The 27,951-nt window shown below is 40.1% G+C and overlaps 2 protein-coding genes across 6 annotated transcripts; one reads left to right on the forward strand and one right to left on the reverse strand.

Annotated features, from left to right (window-relative positions):
• lhb (luteinizing hormone subunit beta) lies at positions 1-27,611 on the forward strand. 5 transcript variants are annotated; one of them, XM_042065825.1, is made up of 4 exons: positions 1-317; positions 4,740-4,786; positions 26,303-26,483; positions 27,214-27,611. In XM_042065825.1, the coding sequence occupies exons 1-4, from the start codon at positions 315-317 to the stop codon at positions 27,475-27,477; spliced, it is 495 nt and encodes a 164-aa protein (XP_041921759.1). In that variant the 5' UTR covers positions 1-314; the 3' UTR covers positions 27,478-27,611. The 5 variants fall into 5 exon arrangements, with proteins under 5 accessions (XP_041921759.1, XP_041921761.1, XP_041921760.1 ...); XM_042065826.1 differs by having other exon boundaries at positions 6-317; positions 4,736-4,786; XM_042065827.1 differs by lacking the exon at positions 4,740-4,786 and having other exon boundaries at positions 5-317.
• Positions 6,717-9,840, reverse strand: LOC121685357 (cytochrome c oxidase assembly protein COX20, mitochondrial). Its single transcript, XM_042065830.1, has 4 exons — positions 9,655-9,840; positions 9,111-9,225; positions 8,934-8,997; positions 6,717-8,025 (listed from the first exon to the last, which is right to left on the reverse strand). The coding sequence occupies exons 1-4, from the start codon at positions 9,685-9,687 to the stop codon at positions 7,887-7,889; spliced, it is 351 nt and encodes a 116-aa protein (XP_041921764.1). The 5' UTR covers positions 9,688-9,840; the 3' UTR covers positions 6,717-7,886.
• Positions 27,612-27,951: the final 340 nt, after the last annotated feature.

Raw genomic sequence — 27,951 nt, forward strand, 5'->3', positions numbered from 1 at the left:
AAGATTAATAACACAAACTGTTTTTGAAGTGTAAGGCATTCCCAGCAATGTATCTTTTTAAACATACAAACCTGTAAGACAGTCACACATTTCATCTGAATTTTTTGGAAGAAGCATTTTGAATGGAAATGCATTTATTTTCTTCATTTTTAATCTTATCTGGCCAGCCACCTTGACTTTGAGAGAGGGTATTCTGCCAGTTTTTCTGAAACATTTTTTGAAACCACAAGGTGCACTGTGAACAGACTTCTGCACTGAAAACCACATAATAAGAACAGGTGGTAACATTTACAGGAACAGTGACCTTCACAGAAATGGTGAGTGTGAGACTGTGTGAATTAAATAGCTGAGAACTACTTGTCTGTTCGCTGACCAACTCATGTTTGTGTGCAAGATCATGCACATGGTTATATGGGCAAATTTATTTTGACTAATTTAATAAAACAATAGAATTACCAGCATTAGCTTGTGCTTATGAAAATTTTGCTGGGTGAATTGAATGTCACACAAATTAGAGCCTCTCCACATATGGGAATTATTGGAAATAGCTATCACCATTTTGACTAAAAGCAAGTGCTCCAAGTGTCTCATTCATTGATGAATCATTTAAGTATGGTAATAATACACTGAAGGCTTTATGCACCGTAACTTTGTACAAGTTAACTTTCCTGTCCGTAAATTGATGAGATGGCTGCCATTTCAAGGGACTAGGGAAGTTTGATTTGAGGATTGTTGAACTTAACTATTTGATGTTAAACTGAATACTTCAATGTTGTAGACATTGATAAGCCTATATGTTAATGGCTTGGTTGAGAATTTTCAGTTTTTGTTTTATGTTGCTGAAGAACATAGTGTTCTGGGCAAATACCGCTCTATTTTCTGGTGCTTTACATCATCAGAAAACAGAGAGTACCAAGCAATAATAAGTAAAAGCATAAAGGACAAATAAAATAATAAAAAAAATGAATCAAGAAAATAAATATGTATATTTTTAAAAAGTCATAAAACACAGAGCACAGTGCAGTCGGTTAAAATAAATAAAGATAGATAGTGAGAAGTTAATTTCAGAGCTGAACCACATGCTGCTACACCACATTTTGTTCTGAGGGTTTTCTTAACAAGTGCTTCTCCTGTGATCTGAGACGTCTGGAAGGTATCAGTTGTTAAAAAAAACATCTTTAACAGGTAGTTTGGTCCCAACTTATTTAGTGATTTACAGACAAGCAGCAGTACTTTAAAATCAACTCAACGTTGCTGGAAGCCAGCACAGGGATTTAAGTGTAGGAGTGATGTGGTCTGTTCTTTTGGTCTTCATAAGAACTCTCGCATGTGCATTTTTTACCACCTGGAGCTGCTTGATGGTCTTTCTGTGAACAGTGGGAAGGCCTATAAAAATACATAGCAATGTATTGTAAAATGATCTGTGCTTGTATGTGTGCTGTTCTTGCACTAAGTTGGCCAACTTTCAACTTACTCTTGACGCTTTCTCTCTGTACATAGGGACAGACTTGCATATCAGCAAAACAGCACAACCAAAAGAACAAGATTCAAAAGATACGAAAGTTCTCAGGAGTGATTTTCAGAACTTTTATGTTCTAAAACACATGGATACCCAATGCAATGTAAAACCAAACAAGTGTAAAAATATAGGCTAGTTAAAAGTTCAAACACCAGTGAGTCTAAGAGTTGTGGTACATTTACACAACATGTAAATAGGACCATGTTGGAGTTCTTTTGTCACTTTTGGGAGATAGGCTTGTTGGTTCTGCCCAATGAGCTATGCTCAGCTAGGCTAACGTTGGGCGCGTCAGACATAAATAAACGTGGGAGCGCTTTTGTCCAGGTCACTACTAGTCGGGGTCCTGACCATAGATATATATACAGTAATAAAGGCTAGATGTCTCGTCCACGCTGCTGGCCAATGGAGGTCGACGTCGTCCGCACCTCACGGCCATCTTGCCACAGTCAGCTCACTAACTCATAACATTGTGTTTCAATGGTGCATACTTTTTAAATAACCATAACTTGCTCAATTTGCTACCAATTTTCACCGGTTTGGTTTGTTATAAACATCAGAGATATAGTTATGACACTGCATACTTATGAAAAATTCTAACTTAAAATGTTCAAGCATCCAAATTATAGCTACATTAATAATGTTTGTAAGAAACCAAACCCTTTGTAAATCCATCAAGATTTCAGCGAGATACGAGTATTTGTGTTCGTGCAGATCACTCACCTTACATCAGGTACCACAGAGCCCACCAGATAGCTTGCCTGTGACAAGATGGCTGCCAGTGATGCCGTTAGAGACTCCGCCATAAGACATCTAGCCTTTATTATGTATATCTATGGTCCTGACGAGCTTCTTGGGAACATGGCGGCTCTGCGCTGGCATTATGCTTGTGGTCGCGAAGTGCATCGCGGGATCACGCCGGACTAGAACTCCGGATTGACGACCGCGGGCACCCGAGAAGCTTAATGTGAGATTGTGCCTGACCTGGCCGCGCTGGCAGAGGCCAGGCAAGATGCCAGACAACAGAATAAACGCTGCACGATATAAGGGTACCAAACTGGACCTGAGCTACGTGAATATGACAATTTAAGTGGCAGAACAGCATGAGTATAATTAAGCGGAGATAGCGTGTTGGGCAAGGTCACTGGTAAGGGTCCTGAAGTGCTCCACCCGGAGCGCACCAGACTGGCTGCGCTGGCAGCGTTCGGCAAGATCTCTGTTAGCACCCCAACAAAGGCAGTAATGTTGGGACACCTGGCCAGGACCCTTCAACAGTGAATTAGTATGACAGTGCTCGCTGAGATTTCCTGAGGTCGTAAGAATTCGATCTGATGTAAGTGTTACAAGTCAGAGGATCACCAACCTAGGGCTTTGAGGGCTAGATCTGGCAGGCCATTGTTGGCTGCACCGATTCTGAAAGAGTGGGTTGAATAACGATCAGCAGGAATTCCGATTCGTGGTATGATGAAGCGGTGACTGGCCGGCCGTCATCTGTAGCAAAAAGAGGATCAGCCTGATAAGCAATGGAGCTGCAATATGCAATGTAGTTAGCTAGAGTCTGATAGGGTTGAAGTGGCGAAGCGATGTTAAATAAGATGCTCCAAAGACTGCACCAATCCTAAAAGAATGGGTAGGCTCCGTGGTTAACTTGACATAGGCAATAAACTTGCAGTTGCAGAACTCGGGATCAGTGCAGGGGAATACAGCTTGCAGTTGCAGAGCTCAGGGTCAGTGCAGGGGAATACAGCTTGCAGTTGCAGAGCTCAAGGTCAGTGCAGGGAGTAAAGCTTGCCATTACAGAGCTAAGGGTCATTGCAGGGGAGTACAGCTTGCCATTACAGAGCTTGGGGTCATTGCAGCGGGATAGAGCTTGCAGTTGCAGATGCTTGGGGTCAGTGCAGCAGAAATATGGGATTAGTGCAGTTGCAGATGCTCATGGCACATGATTTAATGATTTATGAGTGATTCAATGACTCCTGATTCAATGAGTAATGATCTGCTGGGATTCTGACAAACAAACGAAACTTGTTTGACAAGATCGCTAGCCAGGGTCATGGAGTGCTTTGTAGGGATCGTGCAGGAGTGTACTGCGCTGGCAGGAGTCAAGCAGGATCCATGCGTACACCCCAAAGAATGTGACCAAATTGAAAAAGACCCTGGCTATAGATAAGGTGATGTGAAAGGTATCTAAGGTCCATGGTAGAGTATTTGAGCAAGTGCTCTGCCCAGATAGCAAACACTCTGGCTGTAGTCTGGCATATGTTTGGTATTGCCAGTTTTGGGCCATAATGATTTGCTATCTGGGTGGTAGACTGTTATTTTCCGCAATATAAGCAAAAATATATAACGATGTGCCAGGGAAGGTGGTGGCTCAGCACTCTGGGGCTGTCTCTCAAAACGCATACTTCAGCTAGTGTGCACTGAACGCTTACTTGCGTTGTGCCCACTTTTAGATGGTTAGTATTGTCCCAATATCTGCACTATATACTTAAACTGAGTATTTGAAGTGTGCAAGCAGGTGGTTTGAGACAAAGCCTGGGTCAGCACGGCACCTATTCTGGAGGGCAGTGGTCAAAGGACAGATGACAAGAAATTAAATATGAAGACCTGTGCTGCGGCACTGGTGCTCCACTGATCAGCTAGAAAAAGCAAACAAAAGAGAAGGGGGCACTGTTGCTTGTCTATAAATTACTAAATGGGTTGGGACCTCAATACATTTCAGACATGTTTCAATAACACATAACTTCCGGACAGGTCAGGTCACAGGAGAAGCACTTGTTAAGAAACCTCTCTTTCAGAACAAAACATGGTGACACAGCATTTAGCTAATATGCAGTCCAGCTCTGGAACAAACTTTCCAAAATAAAATATGCTCCAACTACTACCAGTTTTAAATCTAAAACCAAAGTATTCCGTTGCTTTCACCTGATCAAATGTATTTATTTAAACTGGCTGCACTCTGTTTTATGATTATGTTTTATGACTTTTAGTGATGTGTTTAATAACTTCTTAAAACATTTGTATTTATTTTATTGAATTATTGTCTTAATTATACTATTTGTCCTTTGTACTATTATTGCTTGTTCTCCCTGTTTCCGATGGTGTGAAGAACTATATAAATAAAATTGCCTTCACAAGACTATAATTAACATGCAGTATTTTATGGGTAAACTGCTCTACCCAAAATGTTTTCAATTGCTGGTGACAAACAAACTAAAGGAAGGCAGGAAGGAATTTGTGCGCTGCTGTCAACACAAGAAACTTTAAGTTGTAAGTATGTGTGTGTGTGTGTCCTATGTGACAAACTAACATCTGTGTAAGCTCTGAATGAGTACAGAAGAGTAGAAGGTAACACTTTATAATAATTACACACAATTCATCATTTATTAAGCCTTTGTTACTTATTAGTTAATGGTTTGTTCATCATGAGTAATTTCTTGTTCATACATAATTTATCATCAGTAAAGCATTTGTTCACACAGTTATAAATGGTTTGTTCATAGAAAATAAGCCTATCCGAAAAATATGTTTGTAAGTACATGATTTATACTTAATAAATGATGAAACAACTACTTATAAATGAAATCATTTTCCCATTATAAGCCAGTTGCAAACTATTACAAAATTACTTTGTTCATCATTTGTAAAGCATTGCTCCTATGTTAATTCTCATCAAGAAAAGTATTTGTACACACAGTTATAAATGGTTTGTTCATAGTAAATAAGCCTATATCTAAAATATGTTTATAGATTACTTAATAAATGATGCAATAATATTGTGTTGATGAAGTAATATTTCTATTATTTAACAGTTGTTACATACACATGCACTAATGATTAGTTAGAGTGAGGATACATATTTTATAAACCACTTCCTAATACTATAATTCATGATTAACTCAGGAGTTACAAGTGGTTAGTTAACGATATTTTGTGAACTTATCTAAAGTGAGGACTTTCTATGCCTTGCAACACATCTTCAAATGAGTTGTAAAGATTACATTGACATTCTAACTAATCATTAGTGCATGTGTATGTAACAACTGTTAAATAATAGAAATATTACTTCATCAAAAACATATTGTTGCATCATTTATTAAGTATTAACAATAATACTAAAGTATTAACATATTTTAGATATAGACTTATTTACTATGAACAAACCATTAATAACTGTGAACACTTGCTTTACTGATGATAAATTATGAACAATAAATTACTAATGATGAACAAACCATTAACTAACTAGATGTACCGCAGAGCGGTACAAAATATGACCACCGCCCAGTCCAGCACATTTTTTCCACAAAAATAAATCACGCTGAAAGGCCTATATGATTCTAACTGTCTCACTAAATTGCATTATCCACACTCAATTCTCACTGGTATCTGCTAGACAAGTACCAAAACATGATTAGTTCATAGATTTCATATGTAAAATTCATTTTATTCAACCCCACCCCCATCTTGCCTGTTTAGAATTCTGAGAAATTCTTGAACTGTGTGCATGTGTGCGTGTACACGTTTATGTTTATGTGTGTGTGTGTGCGTGCTTTTGTGTTTGCCTGCGTATGTGTGTTTGTGCATGTGCATGCATGCATACATATGTCTACTGTGTGAATATGTGTCATACGTATGATTACTGTGAATGTATGTGTGTGCGTGTGTATCTGTTTATGCACATGTGTGCACATGGAATGGGTTAACATGACCCCTGGAGGCAAACATACAGAAAAAATTGGTCATCCTAGGCCCTACGGTTCTCAAGATATTCACAGAAAACTGTGTCTGCCCTACCCTCCTTTCGGGGGTCCAGTCCAGCGGGGGGGCTACAGATCAAAAACGAAAAACGATGGTTCCATGCTATCCATATGGGGTTACATGCCCACCAAGTTTCGTCTACCCCGGTCTTTCAGTGTCCCGGGAATCCTTGACGGAAATTTGGACATGCGAAAAAAAAAAAAAAAAAATCTGACTAAACCTATATGACCGCCGCTTCGCTGCACGGCGGTCATAATAAGTAACAAAGACTTAATAAATGATGCATTGTGTGTAGTTATTATAAAGTGTTACCGAGTAGAAAGTAATCAAACCCTGCCTATTACTAAACTTTCCACAAGTGCTCACATCTTTTACTGGAAAGTCAATAAAAATCGAATTTTCAAATAAAAACTTTAAGAAGTGACCAGATAAGAGTCTGTCAAAATTCAATTACCATTTAATTATACATTACATTAATAAACCATAAGCTTACCATAAGCCATATTGCAAAACAACAGCAAGATTTCACTGCACCACTTATATTAAAGTGTAATTCCAGCGAAAATTGACCCAATGGTATTTTTCTGCATTAAAACACATCAAATAGGCTGTGGAGACAATATTTTTCATTGCTCAACTACTACAGAGCTTGCTCCGGTATACGCTATAGCCCCATAGTAGACTCTGAGGAAGACGCAGTGCGTCGAAACGTCAGTCGTTTGTGCACCATAATAAAAAAGTTTAAAAGTTCTCTGAGTGCTCCGGTCATCCCTGGGTGTAGTCTCTCTGAAGTGGCCCAGCCAGTCTTTCTGATTGTTGGTGCTTTGTTTTATGTGAAGGGACCCTGAGCAAGCTACTGACGAGGTTTGATGCTGTTTTGAACAATATTACTGGTTAAAAAAAATTGCTACTTGGGAAGCGTTTCGCTCATGGCCCTTAGCTAATCCACTGTTTACTATTTGGGGCTATAGCGTATACCGGAGCATGCTCTGTAGTGGTTGATCAACGAAAGAAACGGTCTCCACGGCTTATTTGATGTGTTTTAATGCAGAGAAACACCCTTGGGTCACTTGTCGCTGGAATTACACTTTAATGCTTTGAAGTGCACTTGAAGACTGAGATGAAAGGAAAACAGGTCGACACCTTTGCTGGACTAAAGAACCACGAGAGGCATCTCATCCAAATGTGTTTCCTGTGCAGCAACTATATGCTGAAATGTTGTCTGATGTATTACACAGTGTGTGAACTGCCATCTAGTGGCCACCTGATTATACAACATCTTCCCTGTCAATGTTCTAAGGTGCAGGCTTGATAAAAATTCACCATAAAATGTTCAGACTAGTTAGAGAGTGGTCTGAAAAACACTTCATTTAGAACGTCCTTTCACTGCATTGAACTTGTCACACTATACTTTACACCTTGAAATCTAATCACATGGCTTGATGGTCAATGATCCAAATGACTTCCAAAAGATTTTCTACTATTCACATACCACTATAAGATTCACAGTTTCCAGACATAGTACTTCATTTAAAAAGTGTGTCTTAATAACAGTGAAATGAAATGTGAGTGAGTGACAATGGTGGCATTAGCGCTTTGCAAAAAGGTGCTAGGAGTTCTTCTCGTCTACTTTGGGCTTCCGTGTGGGGTCAATACTGGTGCCTTCATACATGACTTTGTTCTTTATCCCTTCCTGTATCACTCTCTGTTGAACACGCAGCATTGCATTGTTGTATCGGCAGTAGCACCTGAAAAAAAAAACACAACAGGAAACCTTTTCACCAAATGTTGCCATACCTATAAACACAAAGGTGCTACATGATAAGGCTAGGACATGATAAATGTTCTGCATTTGTCAATGTATCAAAAAAGATTAACTGTATGAGTGGATACATACATATATATATATATATATATATATATATATATAGAGAGAGATATATATATAGATATATATAGATAGATAGATAGATAGATAGATAGTATATATACTCTTTTGATCCCGTGAGGGAAATTTGGTCTCTGCATTTATCCCAATCCGTGAATTAGTGAAACACACTCAGCACACAGTGAATACACAGTGAGGTGAACCACACACTAATCCCGGCGCAGTGAGCTGCCTGCAACAACAGGGGAGCAGTGCCGAGGGCAGAGGCACTTCACCCACTTCAGCCGTGAACTACATAACTACTGGTCGGGGTTCGAACCGGCAACCCTCCTGTCCGAAGCGCTAACCAGTAGGCCACGGCTGCCCCAATATATCTATGATATCTATGACGTTGGTGTCCTTCACTCCTCCAGTTAAGTTATTGGAACCTCAAAGACCATATGAGAGACTATCAACAATACATGACTACAAAATGTAGGCTACAGTTCTAGTACTTTTAGTGAGTAAGATATCTGAGAAAATGCCAGACAAATCACCAAACTGTATTATAATAGAATGACATACGGACTCAATTTTAACACACATGACTCATTCTCCTTTAATAAACCCTCTTCATTAGGACCACCTGGGTGAGTATGAGACAATGATGGAATTGAGCTCGTATTTCCTCAAACCAAACAACTAACTTCACTGATCTAGAGACACAGCTTGTTCCACTGGTATGTATGACTGAACCGTCCAATAGCTGTGCCGGTTGACAGTACTAACCATGATCCCAGTGTTGTCAGAAAGAACCCAGCAAAGCCAACATCAAATGACCTCTTCACCCGACCTGTAAACAAGGGGTATGATGAGCAAAACATCTCAGTCTGTCAGTGAAAGGAAGGTGTAGAGTAGCATATTTTCATTTACACTGCCCAGTGATACAGGAGATGTAGGACTTACTTGTGGCTAAGAAGTGAAGGAGTCCTGCCACTAAAGACCCCCCTGCGCCGTGCAGTAGTGCTTCCCTGGCACATGCAGTGTTCTGGATGTCTAGAATCCCCATTAATTTGAATCCCTGAGAATTTACATTCGAGAGAGGAAATTGTTAGCTTACAAGATGTCCTACATAACAAGATTACTGGAAGGTTACCAAAAGATAATTTTTAACAAATGGAAAACGCTAGTATTTGTGCTTCTTCTGGCATTACGCAGTTGTAGACGATATCCTCGACAGACAGTGCTTTTGAGGAAAAGGAGAGTGGAGGTGACCTAACATTAGCAAGTTACGTTAGCTAGCACTAGCTATTTGACATTTATACACATCGCTTGGTGGTTTAGTTATCGCATGACCACCACTGACATCTTCAAAAAGTAGGCCTACACCTAATAATAATGACTGCACACAAACTACACCATACAGCTAACGCTAACGTGAATGCTAATGGGAGAGGACTGACTGGTAAGTGTGACATCATTCATAATGTAGGATGTAAATATATCGAACCTGTTTTTTGTCACCTTGCTCCTCGCCAGCCATTGCAATAACAGTCCGAAAGGGTGACAAACTAGCGAATTTCAAATGACCATGTCTCTAAACACTGTTGAGGTAGTTAAAGGACATCCAGAGACAGCAAAAGCATCTGACATGTCTTGTGTGTGCATGGATCTTAGGTAAAAGTTGAGTGTAGCACCAATATCGTTCTGACAGAAACGAGGTGAACGACTTCAGTTCCTAGGGTGTAACAACTTTGGTTGCACTATTCTGCAGTTAATCAATTTTAGAACTACAAGGAATGTCCCAGATAGCAAAATCATATTTGCATTTATTGGTCTAGGCTATCTGTTTTGGTTGGCAATCCACTACCTTCTAGAGGATGTCGTTAAACTCAACCTCCACAGTTTCATGTAACCACTTAAAAACAGAACTGGATTTAAATTAAAATCTATTCCAGCCCAGGGGTAGATGGGTGGCACAGGCCACTCCCAGAATTTAGTCAGCCACCCTAAGAGAGATGTTAGGTGTTATTTATTATTTGTTAGTTTGATTATTTAGGCTATATTATGGGTATGTACTGTATTAGGCTACAATGCCATGAGCTCAAAAAACGTTTTTTTCCCATTGAAATTAAGTCTAACCTACACATAGCCTATGTGATAAAAAAAAAAAAAAAAACGTCATTCTAATTGGCCATTGCTTTACTTGAAAATACTTTGATTCTTGTTGCATTGCCTAAGTTATGCTTTAGATGTTCTACAACTTCATTATGTAAAATTGCTTTTTTAAATTCTTCTTTGGCCTATACACAAAATAAACAGTTTGGTTATTAATAATGCACAATTTAATACTGAATCTAGGCTTTAAAATGCATTTTAATTTTCACATGTTATATTCATGTGCCACCCCTCTCTGGGTCTGTGCCCCAGCCCGGCGACCCCATCAAAATGTTTGTATCGACACTGACAGACCATGTAATAACCTTTTGAATGTCAGGTAGGCTACTCAGACGCTCAGGTTCAACTTCGTATGGCTACTTCAGTCTTGCAAAATTTTTAGGGATACTTACTTAGTTGGTTACATATTTCAGTTAGCCTAATAGCTGGTTTGATTTGCTTTCAGAGATGATCTTATGGAAAGTACCAGATGCCAATAGGTATGATAAAGGGTATGATGATGTGGGGCAATTTTAATTCCAAAGGCCAAGGGAACTTTATCAGGATGCACAGTATCCTGGACCCATGAAATAACTGGCCTTTAAAAATAAAAATCTGCCTGCCTCTATGGGAATTTGATTTATGCCCCCTATATTTTGAGGAAGAACATTTATTTATTTACGATACATTATTCATTACAAAGAAAAGTAAGGCATTAAGACCAATTCCCAAAAGATGATTTGTTATTCTTCTGTAAGCTTAAAGGAGAATTCCGGTGTGATATTGACCTAAAGTGTGTTGAAACATGATACCGAGTGTGAACGTATGTCTTATAGCTCATCTCGGCTTGTCCCCTGCGCTCAGAAATCTGGCGCTAGTTAGCCGATGCTACTAACAGTTTTTCGATGGGGGTGCCTTGGGCATCGGGCCTAGCCATGCAAATAAATCACTGTTTTACACCATTTACGAGGCTCAAAGTAGCTCCATACTTCATTGGTAGACTTCCGAGGGCCTTCACATTTAAAACCAGATATTGAGAACTTTGAAAAAGCACTGGTAGTTTATTTATAAGACGATTTATACAGACAGTACCTTTAGGAAGTTTACCGTTCACCACCATCTTGAATTTAGTCACGATAAGTCGAGCGATGAGTACGAATGAACAGGTATGATAAGGGATCAGATTCCAAAAATAATTCCGTGGAAATGCATGGATTCCAGTTGCTCCCAGTAGCAGCAACTGGAATCCATGCATTTCCACGGAATTATTTTTGAAGGAGACCTCTGTGTCACCACTTCAACTTCCTGTGCCAGAGGTGGTGGGGTAACAGTGGCGGGCTGAAGAAGGTGCTGTGGAGATTGCGGAGAGATTGCTGGCTAAACAGCATCATGCAGAGGGGGGCAAGGGGTGTGGTCTGGAAGATTGAGCATTTCTTGATGGTAGGAATCATCATCATCATCATCCCCGTTATTGTCATTACACGGAAGATGTGCTTGGAGTTGCCCATGCAGGCTCAAAGGGTCTCTCCGTAGTTTCTGATGGCATGAAAAGAATTTTATTGATCTTGTCTGGGTTGAATGGGAATATCCCTGACCCATGAAATCCAGCCTGGGCATTTGCGGGCGTTGCAGCTTTCCTCCAGGCCTTGGAAAACAGTGGCATGAACAACGCCCTGTCAAGACGTTTCCCTCCACTCTCCATGGTGACCCTTCGTCCCTCAAGCCTCCAGAAATGCTTTAAACTCTTGAATAGAGCTCTATCTGCAGGATGCAGATAGTGTGTAGTGTGAGGGGGAAGGCTAAACACACATACATTGTTGTCTTTCATCAAATTCAAAAAGTCAACGTTGTACACATGGGAGGAGTGGCCATCAACAAGGAGCAAGTGGGGTCGTGGATCATCCATGGGCAGGCTTTGGAGAAAAAACTTGCCCCGTTCAGTGAATAATTCCGTGTTTATCCATGCACCCATTATCCGACATCCTGAGGAAAGTATACTTGGGAGCCCCAAAGAGCCAACCAGCCTTCATCCTCTTGCCCTTTGAAGATGATCAGGTTTGGCCCATACCCACCACCAGCGTTGATGCTGGAAAGGCAGGTTGAGGTTTCTTCTTTTTCTTCAGCAGTGATCTCAAAACAAGGTGACCCAGCCTCGGCAACCACCCTGGTGGAGAGGAAGTGATCTTGGAGCCCAGTCTCATCACAATTCCAGATATGATCTGGAACATTCTCTAACCCTAGTCTGTCAATTGTGTCCTGATATTTTTTGAACCACATATTCACAACAGTGGGGTTGAATCCAGCAGCTCTTTTGGCTGAGAGAGCCTCAGGTTTCCAGATCCTGAGATTCTGGTTGTGTTGAAAAAAAAACCCTTAACCATTTGTAACCAGCCTTTTCCATTACTTCACTGAATCCCCTGCTTCCTTTCTTGGTGACAAACTGGTAGGCCAGTTGCTGTATATCACTCATCCTTAGGGGGAATCCTCATTTTCCTAATGTGACAATAATCTCCCCAAGCTCTACCTCATCCTCACTGCTGATGATCGGCTTTCTTCCTATTGTGTGCCCTGAGTGACCATTACCTTTTACCCTGCGCTGAAGAATTGACTTGGGTACGTTCCATGCCCTACCCAGTAGTCTAATGTTAGGGACCCCACCATTCTCAATAATCTCCCCAAGCTCTACCTCATCCTCACTGCTGATGATCGGCTTTCTTCCTATCGTGTGCCCTGAGTGACCATTACCTTTTACCCTGCGCTGAAGAATTGACTTGGGTACATTCCATGCCCTACCCAGTAGTCTAATGTTAGGGACCCCACCATTCTCAACGATCTCCCTGTATTCTTCTATCGCTCCTTTCATTCTTTCTTGTCTCCACTGATTTAATTTTCTTCTTTTATCCTGCCACCCTCTCTGTGTCTTTCTCGCCTTTGCCATTGTGATCTAAAATACATTTTTTATTAAAGTCAACACTATATTCATGGAATAAAAGGCCTTATTGAGTTGCTGTTTGTGCTATTTTCTTGAAGATTCCGTACTCCCACACACAGATACACACACTCACACACACACAACCTTCAAACCGCAGTAAAATTGTCCCTTGCCCTTAAACATCTGTAGTAATAAAGTATTACAACTGTCCCACATTAGGCTAATCATACTGTCCCACTTTAGGACACTACTTGTGGGACAATAGAAAAATTAATTAAAATTAAATATATAGCTTATACCATGCTATTCTATTTTTTAATGAACCTTTTTCGTATATTGGGACACCTTACAGGATGTTATGTTCATCTGCCAAGTCATGTAGCCTATTTTTTGGACTAAGCCTATGCTATGTCCTACATCGTTCAATTCATAGCACTTTCTTTCAAATTTGCATATTAGACAAAATATTTTATCTTGTCATGACAAGGAGGCTGATGGTAAGCCTATAGACGTTGTTGCTCCGACCTGACCTAGTTGCTCTTATCTGGCTTGGCATTCATGAAACATGTTGAGCTAGGAGAACCAGACATCAAGCCTCATTATTACTTATCTTGGATTTCTTCTGCTTCTGTGAAATATCTCTCCGATGCCAAGGCAACATCCTAAATACAATATACATCAACAAAATGGGAAAACAACTGTTTTGACTAAAATACTGTGTTGTACAGATAGCCATGTTAGCATGCAATCCAGCTTGCACCAAACTGGCTTTCTTGTAATATCACTTTGTACCATGTTTAGCACTGTACCCAATGGAAATCAATGGAAGAGTGCAGTGTAACTCAGATCTTGACATCATTAAAAATGACCTAGAAGTCAAGTCAAGTTTATTTATATAGCGCATTTCACACACATGGGTAATTCAATGTGCATAACTAAATAAAAGCAAAGCATAGTAAATACAAATATACAAGGGCAATAGTTCAAATGCATAAAATAGAATGCTTAAAAAACAAACAACACAAACTACCATCATTGAAAGACAGAGTGCATCTGATCAGGAAGAAAATGTGATCAGTTAGCAGAACACATCTGAGAACAGCTGGGTCTTAAGTCTAGATTTGAACTTGGCTATAGTTGTTATCAAAAACTGCTATATGTCATCAGAAACTGCTTCACCATGTCTAGTTCGAACAGCATTTTTTACCAACAAGGATTTGAGAGGTCTGAAAGGTGTGTACTGCTGAAGCATGTCTGTCTGAATGAGATCCATGTTCCATTTAGTGATTTATAATAATAAAAATAAAAAAATGTATTTATATAGCACTTTTCAAGCACAGAGCACAAAGTGCTTTACAGTCAAACAAACAAAACAATAGTAGTAGTAATAATAATAATAATAATAATAATAATAATAATAAAATAGTAATAAATTTAGTAATAAATAAAACACAAACTTAACTCAATATAGGAAACAAAAGGAAAAAAACATACAGTACAGTACAAGACAAAATAAACAAACAAAAATGATAGTATAAATTACAGTAGCAGAGACATGAGTGGAATCATTTACTATTTAAGGAAAGCAATTGTTTATAAGTGGGTCTTAACAAACAAGCTATACCTCCCAACAAAATTATGGATTGTTTTTGCAGTATTTACGAATGTTAACACACAACATCCCACAATAGCAAAAACAATATTCCAAACCTTAGATAGATTAAAAACCTCTGCTTCTGCTACCAAGCGGTTTTATCCCAGGTGCATTGCCTTGGATACAGTACAGTTTTTTTCAGTCGCTAACAAGCGTTTGTCTAACCAGTTGTCACATTTTCAAAACTCTAAACACAATTGGCACAGCATCAGTCTTTTGTGGCCATACCATTCACACATTTCATGTCGTTTTCACACAATATGCAGTCAGTGAACACATTTCCACAATGCTTACATTTTCTTAATAAACAAGCTATACCTCCCAACAAAATTATGGATTGTTTTGCAGTATTTACAAATGTTAACACACAACATCCCACAATTGCAAAAACAATATTCCAAACCTTAGATACAGTTTACAGTTTTTCTCAGTCGCTTTGGTGCTTTTCTCATATCACTATTAACATTTGCACAGCAGTTAGTGCATTTCTCAAAACAATTAGTGCAAACTGCAAAATCTAGTGGATAACCTGCAAAAGCACGTCAGTTGCTCAAAATGGATAGTCCATTCCTCAAAAGCAAGTATTTATGTCAATGAAACTGCCAGTGTCATCAAAATGAGATGTCTTCACACCATCGTTTATGAACAAGATAGTAAATGGCTTTGTCATGTTTTCATTATGGCAGTTTATTCTCTCAGTGTTTTTCCATGCAAAAAAAGGTCAGAACTTGGTGACACTACCTGAACATGCTCAAGACAGCACTATACAGTACTTGTACAGCCATTTGAAAACTACAGTAAAGTTAGAAATTGCTGTAGTTAGGAGAGTGAGTACAAGACACTGAATATGTACGTTTCACATTTTTACTGCTTATGCTCTTTGCAATTCTACGGCATTGTAACATAATTTGATAACTAGTTCACCAGTTTTGTATGTAATGACTCAATGAAATGAAGACTATTAGTTTTATTGGGAACGACTTCAGCAAGTTAGTTCATTTTGACTGACATGACAAAGCAACTGATACATGTCCAAAAGCATTTGCAATTTGTTCAGAGGAAGGAGAAATTGCTACTATGATGTGCACAAATGACTAAACGTTGTGGAGGTTGAACTAATAGTTATGAGAATTTTCATTCTGATCTGAGAAAAGCACCAAAGCGACTGAAAATTACTGTTATGTCAGATGCGATGTTGATGAAAATGTGGCCTAACCCTGAAGATTGCAGAGATTAGATACAGTAATTTTGTGCTTTTTTAGCCCCCCCCCCCCCCCCCCCTTTTATCTGGGCTTTTTGCTGTTGTTTTTTTGTTCAGAATGCTCTTGTGTGTTTCATGGATATTTTGTTCACTGCAAGCAATACTGTAAAACTTTTTCTGTTCTATCATACTGTAAACACTATTTCTACTGTACCTCCTGTATAAACAGTAAAGGGAAAAAATGATTTGCTTTTTACTGGAATGCTTTTGATGTGAACATTACATTACATTACATTACATTACATTTGGCTGACGCTTTTTAACCAAAGCGACTAACAACATGGTAAACAGTAAGTTTTAGAACAATTCTCACAATTTTAGGACAGTTTAAAAAAAACATTAGAGTACAGTAAGAATAAGTGCGTCGGTGAGTGCTGTTTTTAACAGTTACTTGTCAGTTTAAAACGGCTGGTGAGTGCTAGGATCAGTAAGACTTGTTGTAAGTGTTGCTATGAGAGTAGATGTTCTCTAAAGAGCTGGGTCTTCAGGATTTTTTTGAAAGTGGAAAAGGATGTCCCTGCCCTTGTAGGAACTGGCAGTGTGTTCCACCAACGAGGAACAACAGATGAGAAAAGTTTGGATTGGCTTGAGCGTACCGGTGGTAGAGCTAGACGTCGTTCGTCAGAGGAGCGCAGCGGTCTGGAGGTAGTGTAAGTCTGTATGAGGGCATTCAAGTAGGTGGGAGCAGAGCCGGAGACTACTTTGTAGGCAAGCGTTAGAGACTTGAATTTGATGCGGGCCGCCATAGGTAGCCAGTGTAGCTGGATGAGCAGCGGGGTAACATGTGCCCTTTTGGGTTGGTTGTAGACCAGGCGCCGCCGCGTTCTGGATCATCTGAAGTGGTTTCACTGCGCAGGCTGGGAGACCTGTCAGGAGGGCATTGCAGTAGTCGAGTCGTGAGATGACTATTGCCTGAACCAGAAGTTGGGTAGCATCTTGAGTCAAGTAAGTCCTGATTTTCCGTATGTTGTAGAGTGCAAAACGGCATGACCGGGCGACTGAGGCAACATGATCTGAGAAGTTTAGTTGGTTGTCAAGAACAACTCCTAGATTTCTTGCAGTCCTGGTCGGTGAAACAGACAGGGAGTCAAATTTGATGTTGATGTCGTGGTGTATGGTAGGTTTAGCTGGGATGACCAGCAGTTCAGTCTTTGAGAGGTTCAGCTGGAGGTGGTGTGCCTTCATCCATGTAGCTATGTCTGAAAGGCAATCCGAGATCCGTGCTGAAACCAGGGGGTCGTCAGGTGGAAAGGACAGATAGAGCTGTGTGTCGTCTGCATAGCAGTGGTATGAGAAGCCGTGCGAACGGATAATCTGTCCCAAGGAGGTGGTGTAGATAGCAAAGAGGAGGGGGCCCAGCACTGAGCCCTGGGGGACCCCTGTGGTGAGATGGTGAGGTGCGGATAGCTGACCAAGCCATGATACGTTAAACGAGCGTCCTGTGAGGTAGGATTCAAACCAGGAGAGAGCAGAACCGGAGATTCCCATGTCAGCGAGTATAGAGAGAAGGATACGGTGATTAACCGTGTCAAAGGCAGCCGATAAGTCAAGCAGAATGAGTACTGATGACCGAGCGGTCGCCCTGGCTTCTTTTAAGGCTTCTGTTACAGACAGCAGAGCCGTTTCGGTAGAGTGGCCGCTTTTGAACCCAGACTGATTTGGATCCAGAAGGTTGTTCTGTGAAAGGAAGTCAGAGACCTGTTTGGAGACTGCTCGTTCAATGCCTTTGGATAGGAAAGGCAGTAGTGAGACAGGGCGGTAGTTCTCGACTTGAGCAGGGTTGAGAGAAGCTTTCTTAAGTAACGGTGTTACCCGGGCCATTTTGAACGCTGTTGGAAATGTGCCGGAGGTTAGCGAGGCATTGATCACATGTGTGATAGCTGGAGCGATGGTCGGGCTGATGGACTGAAGTAGGCTCGTAGGTATAGGGTCCAGCGAGCATGTGGTAGGACGGCTGCATGTCAGGAGTCTGGACACTTCAGTCTCGGAGAGAGGCGTGAATGCTGAAAAAGATGTTCCAGCAGTCCCTAGAGGTTGTAGGAGTGCAGTATCTGAGTCAGATGCGTTGAGTGGGCATGTAGAGAATTGACTGCTGATTGCCGCCACTTTGTTTGTAAAAAATGAGGCGAGGGTATCTGCAGTAAGGCTGGATGGAGGAGGAGGCAGCTGAGGGTTGAGTAGCGATTTGAAGGTTGAGAAAAGTTTTCGAGTGTCTGTAGCGCTGTTGATTTTGTCATGGTAGAAAGCAGTCTTAGCAGCAGTGATGCTGGCTGAGAAGGAGGTCAGGAGTGTCTGGTAGTTTTTGAGGTCGTCAGCTAGTTTGGATTTGTGCCATTTCCTCTCCGCGGCTCTGAGTTTGGTGCGCTGCGATCGGAGGGTATCATTTAGCCATGGATGAGAATGTTTGGATCGAGCTGGCCTTGTGGTAAGAGGGCACAGCTCGTCTAGACACGAGGTCAGTGTGGAGCAGAGCGAGTCAGTGGCTTCATTAACCTCCAGAGAGGAGAAGGTGTTGAGTGGAGGTAGACCGGAGGCAACCACAGAGGAGAAGTGCGTTGGAGACAGGTTCCGGATGTTGCGGCGGAACGTGACCATCGGCTGAGGAGCCGGAGGCTGTTCTGACAGGCTGACGTTGAACTGGATGAAGAAGTGGTCAGAAAGATGGAGAGGCGTCACCATGAGGGTGTCTGTGCTGCAGTTCCGAGTGAAGATCAAGTCAAGCTCTTTGCCAGCTTTGTGAGTCGGTGGGCTTTGAACCAGTTCGAGGTCAAAGGAGTGGACCAGGGCCAATTACATGTGGACATACAGTTCCCAACAAAGAAATTTATTGCAAAAACAGTGGATTGCATGTTTTGCATGCAAATACATGTAAAACTGAAATATAAAAGCCTATGCCATTTTTGTAATGTCAACAATAGCCAGTATTTTAAAACCTGGTGTACTTTGATTGACTGCATGTACCTTGTGAAGTGAAAACAAGTGTTATTCTTTGACAGAATAATTTTATTTTGAGTCAGATTTCCAATGTTTTGGTAAAGTTAGTGTGTGCAGAGAAAGGTGTGTTAGTATATATTTAACAAAATGTGTTTTTGAGAAGAAAATTATCCATTTGGCCAATTGTGTTTTGTAGGTGTGAGTCTGTGTTAAGAGTTTAGAAAAAGTATCTGTATGGGTAAGCGCTTGTTAGCGATGGAAAAAAACTGTAATAGACACTGGGGTTAACAACTGAATTCAAACAGATATCTAGTGCCAAATGACTGAAGTGTGGCCTATAATCAGACTGCTTATTTGGTGCATCATGGTATGGGAAAACAATTACATGTAAGAAGCTTGCTGAGCAGCTGAAATGCTATATTGTGCAAGAATGGGACAACATTGAATTTCATTTTGAGAACTCCAGCAACTAGTTAACACAGTTCCTAAATAATTAGAGACTATTGTCAAAAGAAGAGATGGTGCAAATTAGTGGTAAATATGCCTCTGTCCCAACTTCTTTGAGACATGTTGCTGGCTTCAAATTCAAAATGAGCATATATTTTCCATAAAATACCGCTAGTACAATTATCCGTTTCAACATTTCATATGTTGTTTTTGCAACTAAGGATGGGTTTACATGATTTGCAGATTATCAGGTTCTGTTTTTATTCATATTTTACACAGCAACCCAACTTTTTGGAAATGGAGTTGTATTTCTTGTGCCCATCCCTGACTCATGTTTGTTTCACAACTTCAACTTCCACAGCTATTTGACTAAATCATTTGTAACACTGCAGCAAACAGTCTTGAATGTCTGCAGTGAAGTGTATCTAATGTCTCCCTAGATTCAAATGTAGAATTATGCATGTGTGTGATGTGAAACATAGACCAAAGACAAAAGAATCTTACCTTGAATTTCTGTTCTTTGTGAACCCCCTATGTCTGTCTCTCACACTGAAACTTGATGTTCTGTGTTTGGTTTAACAGGCTGCTACAGTTCACTATGTAAAGCGTTTGAGGATACTGGCAGATGTGAGACTGGGCATCCGTGGCTTGGATCTAAATTTGTCTGAATAATATTTGTATATGCGCAGAGGGGGATCCACAAAAATTTCTTGATTTGCATGTGTGTTACAAATTTTATCTACAAATAAAAAAAAATCATATTTGTAACTCGTATATTGATTTTTACAAATATAGATGTGCATTTCTAAATAAAATGCCATTTGGGTGTACTGTGGAGTGGGTAAGACTGTTTTTAATGGCAGGCTAACACATACTGATGACTTGCGCCTAGCACCTGCGAACTCTGCAACTAGAAGGACTGCAGGAAACATGTTGAAAACAGTCTCCACTGATAAATATCACACTTGCTAACTGCCAACTTGGAAATGAGGACCTATGTCCAAAATCCTGAACCACCCCTAACAAGTTATGCCTTTTACAACAAGCTTTTTGATGGAAAAGTGCCGTTTCATTTTCATAATCTTTGTTTAGTGAACGCATAAAACCGTCAGTTTGTAAGCAAAATCAAGAACTACGATCTTTGAGTTTGTTTATTGTTACCTAGCAACCGAGGCTTTAAGTGTTAAAACTTATTGCAATTTCATCATGTAGCTACAAGAGATGCGGTAGCGCAGTGGCTAGAGGAGTGAGCTCTGACCCCAAGGATTGTTTGTTCAGGATTAGGATTAATCATTCTGCCAATGTTAGTTTTGGACAGGATATTTTATTATTGTTGTGTTTACCATTGACTTTAAACAACAATTTATTTTTTCATGTAACCCCCAAGGTATGCAGAATTGGAAACACTAAACCAACAAATTACAATGTTAATAATGTTAACTATGGTAACAATGTTAACTATGGTAACAATGTTACTTAGTTAACTTAGCTAATGTTATCTAGCAGTTATGCTAACAATGCTAACTATGCTAACAATGTTAACCATGCTAACTATGTTAACCATGTTACTTAGCTAACTCAGCTAATGTTTGCTAGAAGCTATACTAACAATGCTAACCATGTTACTTCAGTATTAATTCTACTAGATTTATCTGCAGCCTTTGATACTGTTAACCATGACATTCTCCTATCTATACTATCTGAACTGGGAATTTCTGGAAAAGCTCTTGACTGGTTTGAATCTTACCTTAAAGGGCGTTCTTTCAACGTGTCTTGGCAGGGACAGGTATCTAAGTCTCATGACCTCACCACAGGTGTGCCTCAGGGATCAGTATTAGGACCCTTGCTTTTCTCTATTTACACCACTTCCTTAGGTGATACCATTCGCTCCCATGGATTTGACTATCACTGTTATGCAGACGACACTCAATTTTACCTGTCTTTCCCACCTGATGACTCTAGTGTTTCCCACCGGATTTCTGCATGCCTTAAGGATATTTCAGCCTGGATGAAAGATCGGCACCTTCAGCTTAATCTCTCAAAAACAGAGTTTTTGGTGTTTCCAGCTAAAACAGCTATTCCCCAACAGATTAACATCCAGCTTGACTCAACTTCACTGACCCCAACTAGATCGGCACGAAACTTGGGCGTTGTAATTGATGACCGACTTAACTTCTCTGAGCATATAGCTTCTATTGCAAAATCATGTCGGTTTATGCTTTACAACATTAGGAAGATCAGACCTTATCTGACACAAGATTCCACACAACTTCTTGTTCAGACCATGGTCATCTCTAAGCTGGACTATTGTAATTCACTATTAGCTGGCTTACCCGCTTGTGTAACAAGATCATTACAGCTGATTCAAAATGCTGGAGCACGCCTGGTCTTCAATCAGCCAAAGAGGACACATGTAACTCCTCTCCTAGTTACTCTCCATTGGCTCCCTATAGTAGCCAGAATTAAATTTAAATCTCTCACTTTGGCCTATAGGACACTAACTAGATCTGCTCCTAGTTATTTTAATTCAATAATCAAGCCTTACATCCCCAACCGCCCACTGCGGTCTTCTGGTGAGCGTATGTTGTGTCGACCAGTCATGAAAACTGGGTCTAATTCCAGACTCTTTTCTTCAGTGGTTCCATGTTGGTGGAATGAACTGCCCAGTGCTCTCCGTTCCTGTGGTAGTTTTGGGTCGTTTAAGAGGGGTCTAAAGACATTCCTATTCAACATATACTTAGTTGTTTAAGCGCTTATGTGTTATGGTTTATATAATGTTGTTTTATTTTAATTGGGCTGTTAATTAATTTGACATTATTGTTTATTATTGATATTCTCCTTAATGTAGTCTTAGCATGTCATTGTTTTTATATTATTGATTGAATTGACATTATTGTTTTATTATTGCCTTTCCCCTTTTTTACATTGCTTTTTATTAGGCTATTGCTTGAATTGATATTATTGTGTACTACAACTATTCTCCTTACTATATTTGACCTACATTTTAATCTGTTCCCTGTTCAATTTTAAATATTATTATGTTGTTTTGTATTTATGTGTCGCTTTGGACAAAGGCGTCTGCTAAATCCATAACCATAACCATAACTTAGCTAGGTTGCTATGCTGTTGCTAGGGTACTTGAGGTGGTTGCTAGGCTGTTGCTAGGTTAGTTATGGTGGTTGCTATGCTGGTTGCTAGGGTAATCATGTTGATTGCTATGTTTGTTGCTAGGTTGTCATTGTGGAAGTGGTTGATAGGTTGTTGCTAGGGTACTTGAGTTGGTTGCTAGGCTGTTGCTAGGTTAATTGTGGTGGTTGCTATGCTGGTTGCTATGTTAATCTCATTTGTTGCTATATTGGTTGCTAGGTTGTAACTGTGGAAGTGGTTGCAATAGGCTGTTGCTAGGGTATTTGACATGGTTGCTAGGCTGTTGCTAGGGTACTTGAGGTGGTTGCTAGGCTGTTGCTAGGGTAGTTATGGTTGCTAGGCTGTTTCTAGGGTAGTTATGGTGGTTGCTATGCTGGTTGCTAGGTTAATGGTGCTAAAAACATAACAAACTGTTCCAGCAAATTACAGACGAGATGCACGTTTAGGAGAATTTTAGATTGCACGGGAGCAGCACGGGAGGGAGAGGGAGGAAGTAGCGAGCTAGCTCTCTGTTTTTTTTGAAAGTCAACAGAAGTGACATTACCCAGCATCGCTCAGAGCACCTTTAATGATGGTACATGTTGGTTGCTATGCTGGAAGTTGCTATGAAGTTTACATGAACCACGTGACCTTAATGAATTTTGAACACCCATTGTCGCAACTCTACCTTTATGCGGCTCTGGCCTGGCCACCTGGCACAGGATTCTAATTGCTTAATGGCCCTATTGTGATGTCATCAGCCCAATGCTAAATGTGAATAGTTTTTAATGAATAGTTCGTTAAAAAATTCATTACAACATCAAAGCCCACATGTCCTACGTAAGACCTACGCAACACAGTTTGAATAAAGTATCTACGTTAAGTGGTTGAAGCTGCATTAACTGTGTTAGAAGAAGAAGAAGAAGCCTAGGAAGAACAGTACAGTGCATTTTCATGCACTGTAATGATAACGTTTCCGCATGACTGATGTGTTAACCCCCAAAACGGAATAAAGTGTTAAGTGGGGCCATGCCAGTTGGTTGTACAGTACATCGGTTAGGTTTTGGTATGTGAGGCAAGATGAATCTAATTACTGTTTCGAGGCTTGCATATGCCCATTTTAAATTGTGATATCACCAGTTAACATAGGCGTATATTTTTCACATATGTTACCCTGTGTTAACTTAGACTAAAAGTCCAATATATAGATAGAAATCAATTTTGTAAACATCCTACAACATATTTTACAACATATCCTAAATGGTTGTTACTTGACATCAGAAGTCATCGCTACCTGGAGGCTAGTAGATGTGAGTGTTTATCACAACCAAGATGCAGTCATATCAGATGAGTGGTAAAATAATTCAGCAAATTTAGCTGCTGTTGGACATGGTGTGCTGTCAATTTGCGGGGCATCTGACGTGGAAATATGTAAAATGCATGACTTTGGTATAATGACGTGCGTTTAAAGTTTGCAAAATAACGATTTTTGAAAACGTCCATATAAAAAACATGGCCACAAGATAACAAGATAACAATGATCATTGTAATTTTAGAATCCTTATTAATGCCAAAATGTTACATTAATGAGTCCACTGTGGTGTATGGAGGAGTGGCCTTACAGAGCAGTTATTGGCTTTTATCCATGAGCCAAAAATACATTTTCTGCCTTTTCTCTTTCCAGAAGGCACAGACTTTCAAAAAAAGTACATTTCTATTACATAAATGACACCATTTCAAGACACATTCATCATTCCAGCAGTGAAATACTCCTTTAAATCATCAACTTTAGAGGGACTCACTTCAGCTACAAAAACTTTAGTGGAGGAACAACAGTCAAAGATACAAAGTTTAGTGGGGGGAAAGTGGATGAAAACTCCCCCCTTAGGGAATATGTGATATTACTGTGAAACAAAAAGCTAAATATTTGTAGAATTGCTGTCCTAGTTTTGAATGGGTAAAACACTCCCTCCCTGTCAAAGCGATGCCCCTCATGCATTAATAGCAACACCAAAAGTAAACAACTAAAGTAAACTAAATCAATTGTGGAGCCATAACATACAATCAATAAATTGATTACAAGCTACTATATTTGATCGATATATTGACAAAAGCCAACTGGCTATGTAAGATCTGATGCTACCCTGAGGTAAGTTTTAAAAAAAAGTTCAAATATTTTGATTTAACCACCTACTTAATGATTTAATGAAAAACAATGGATGTGACCTCTTGAAGATGTTACAGTAGCTACTGTAATTATGATGGAAATCAATGATGTCGTGGAACTGCACAATATGGCTTCAAAAAGTAATGTAATTCTGTAAAAGGTATTATGTAAATTGTTTTATCAAATTATCAAATAGTAAGATTATTTAGTTGTCAAACCATTCAAATGGTTGTCAAACCATACAGATTAGTCAAATCATTCCAAAACGGTCAAATGATGCAGAGCATATGCAAACAGACTGGTGTTCTTTATTCCTCTGAGTTTCTTAGCAACAAGTTTGTCAAAGCAGCTCTTTGCTATGGGTTCCAACCTTGGGCATCAGGTGACGAATCACAAAGGGCACAAAATGACACAAACTAATAGCAAAGGTTTTATGTTTCCAGCTGTAACATGTCCACAGGCTTCTTCAACTGAGCCAGGTGCAGAGGTCTCAGGTTGTCACCTGGCTTCAGGGTATGCTGCTGCTGAATGAAGTGATTGGCCCCACTGCACAGCAATAACAGTTTTAGATTTGTAATAATTGTTTTTTAATTGTTCGTATTTCACCTTTACTCAGTAAGAAATGTGTAATTCAGAAAAGTTTGTTCTGAACAGCCATGAACTACTAGGCAATACCACCAAGCATTTGAGATTAGTGACATGAGAATTGAGAATTATTCTCACTTTTTACATCAGATCCATGGAGGCTCTAACCTGGCCAGCTCCTTCACTGTCCCTTGTGTGACTTTCATTCCAGATTAGATCACCACTGATTAAGCTGTTATTGTAAGAGAAAAAAAAATGGCATTGTAAGGTCATGCTGAATTCTGTGTACCTTAGTCACTTGGTGGTCAATGTGTTTGTCCCTCGCCGGATTCAGTAGGAAGTGACTGTGTCAGAGTGTTATGATCCACCTTGGGATTAACATGGAATTAATTTGAGTGTAACTGAAGGTAACAGCATTGGCAGTCATAGACTGTCAACCTGCATGTGAAATCTGATGTGCTATATAAACCATGCTGCAAACATGTCAGTAAACACACTTAACTCTCTACCAACTGGACTGACTGACTGACTGACTGGAGGTAAGATACATTTGAGTGAAGTTGAGGTTTGCACGTTCACAGAGTTAAACAAAAGGTAATTAATGGTACAGAAAATACATTGTAGAGATGCTTATGATAGGAGAATTGATTATTTTAAAATACAATATAATCAAAACTCTGTCCCAAATCTCCCAATGTTTTATTGTACAATCATTATACTCCAGAAGCTGGTGTATTTTCTTCATAAAAGTGATGATGATGATTCTAATGTGCTTGTCTTTCACAGGATGGCCCGTACCCCCAATGATTTATTGTACAATCATTATACTCCAGAAGCTGGTGTATTTTCTTCATAAAAGTGATGATGATGATTCTAATGTGCTTGTCTTTCACAGGATGGCCCGTACCCCACAGTGCACTATTCTGCTCTTTCTGTCGGCACTGGCTGTGCCATCACAGTGCTTCCACCTGCAGCCCTGTGTACTGGTCAATGAGACTGTGTCCGTGGAGAAAGAGGGCTGCCCGAGGTGCCTGGTGTTCCAGACCACCATCTGCAGTGGACACTGCCTGACCAAAGTATGTTTGGGTGTATACAAGAGTGTGCTTGTCTGTTGTGCTGTGTGTGTGTGTGTGTGTGTCTGTGTGTGTGTGTGTGTGTGTGTGTGCATTCTGTTTAATGTTTTTGTTACTTGGCAACTACACATCTGTGTGTGTGTGCACACATGCATGTAAAGCCTGAGACACTCCAAGCCGACGGTCGCCAGCGCTCTGTTTTTGATATGATACATTTGCATTCTTCCCGACATATTTGTCCCAAAAGTCAGGCTATGTGCCATGCACAATTCTGCACGTTTTCTATTATATTCAAGTCTGGAGACTGGGAAGGCCATGGCAACTTTAACCTTAACATTCAACTTTCACCGATGGTGAGGGAGAGCTTTGATTGCTGTTTATCTCTCCAACCTGTTGGCAAGTAGCCATCATACATTCAATCCTTTGCAGAGACACACACTACCTTTTCCCCTAGTCTCTTTCTTTTTCCCTCAAGGGCTGGCATCAGTGCCCTTTGTGACTTGTCATCAGACATACAGTATATTAGTTTTGATTAGAAGAAGCTTTATTGTAATACTGTCTGGTAATCAAAAGGGCTGTGAAGATTTTAAGCTCTGCTGTTTCATGTTTTGGATGCCCACACTTTTGTATTTCCATGCGTCAATGTCATGCTAGTTGAACATTGGCAGTAGTTATTATTTGACTTTTAAATTTAAATGTTTTTTTGTTTTTGTTTTCCATTTGCATTTTCCAGGAGCCTGTGTACAAAAGCCCATTCTCCATGGTGTCCCAGCATGTGTGCACATATGGCAACTTCCGTTATGAGACGGTACGTCTGCCTGACTGTGCTGATGGCGTGGACCCTTTCGTGAGCTACCCAGTGGCCCTGAGCTGTAAGTGTAGTTTGTGCTCCATGGATACATCTGACTGCACCCTGGAGAGCCTGGGGCCTGAATTTTGCATGAGTGAGAGAATGCATGCCTATGAGAGTCAGAGACTGCCTCACTATGACTATTAGCTGCCTGTGTAGACAGTTTGTGCTGAATTCCAATCTCATGCATTTTATTGATTAATAAGCACCCCAGTAGAGTAGTGTTGTGCCAATGGATGTAATGGTCTCTTCTCTCAATAAATGTCCCTCAAATAAACTAACACTCGGTGTAGTTTACAATATTTTGTGTCTACTGTGGAAAAATGTGGGTGGGAGGATTGTGGATGTCCACATCCACAGCTGAGATGCCCTTGAGTAAGGCACCTAACCCCCAACTGCTCCCAGGGTGCCACAGCAGTGGCTGCCCACTGCTCCAGGTTTGTGTGTGTTCATTATTCATGCTCATTTCGTGCTTTATGTGTTCTTTAACCATGAATGGGTAAATGCAGAGATAGAATTTCCCTTTAGATCATCTTAAGTTTCTAACAAAAGCTAGTTAAATATGATGAATATGTTTGGTGCTTCTACCACTTATTTATATCCTGAGATTAAGTCTCAATC

This window comes from Alosa sapidissima, chromosome 16, assembly GCF_018492685.1.
Source record: "Alosa sapidissima isolate fAloSap1 chromosome 16, fAloSap1.pri, whole genome shotgun sequence".
Classification (NCBI taxonomy): Eukaryota; Metazoa; Chordata; class Actinopteri; order Clupeiformes; family Clupeidae; genus Alosa; species Alosa sapidissima.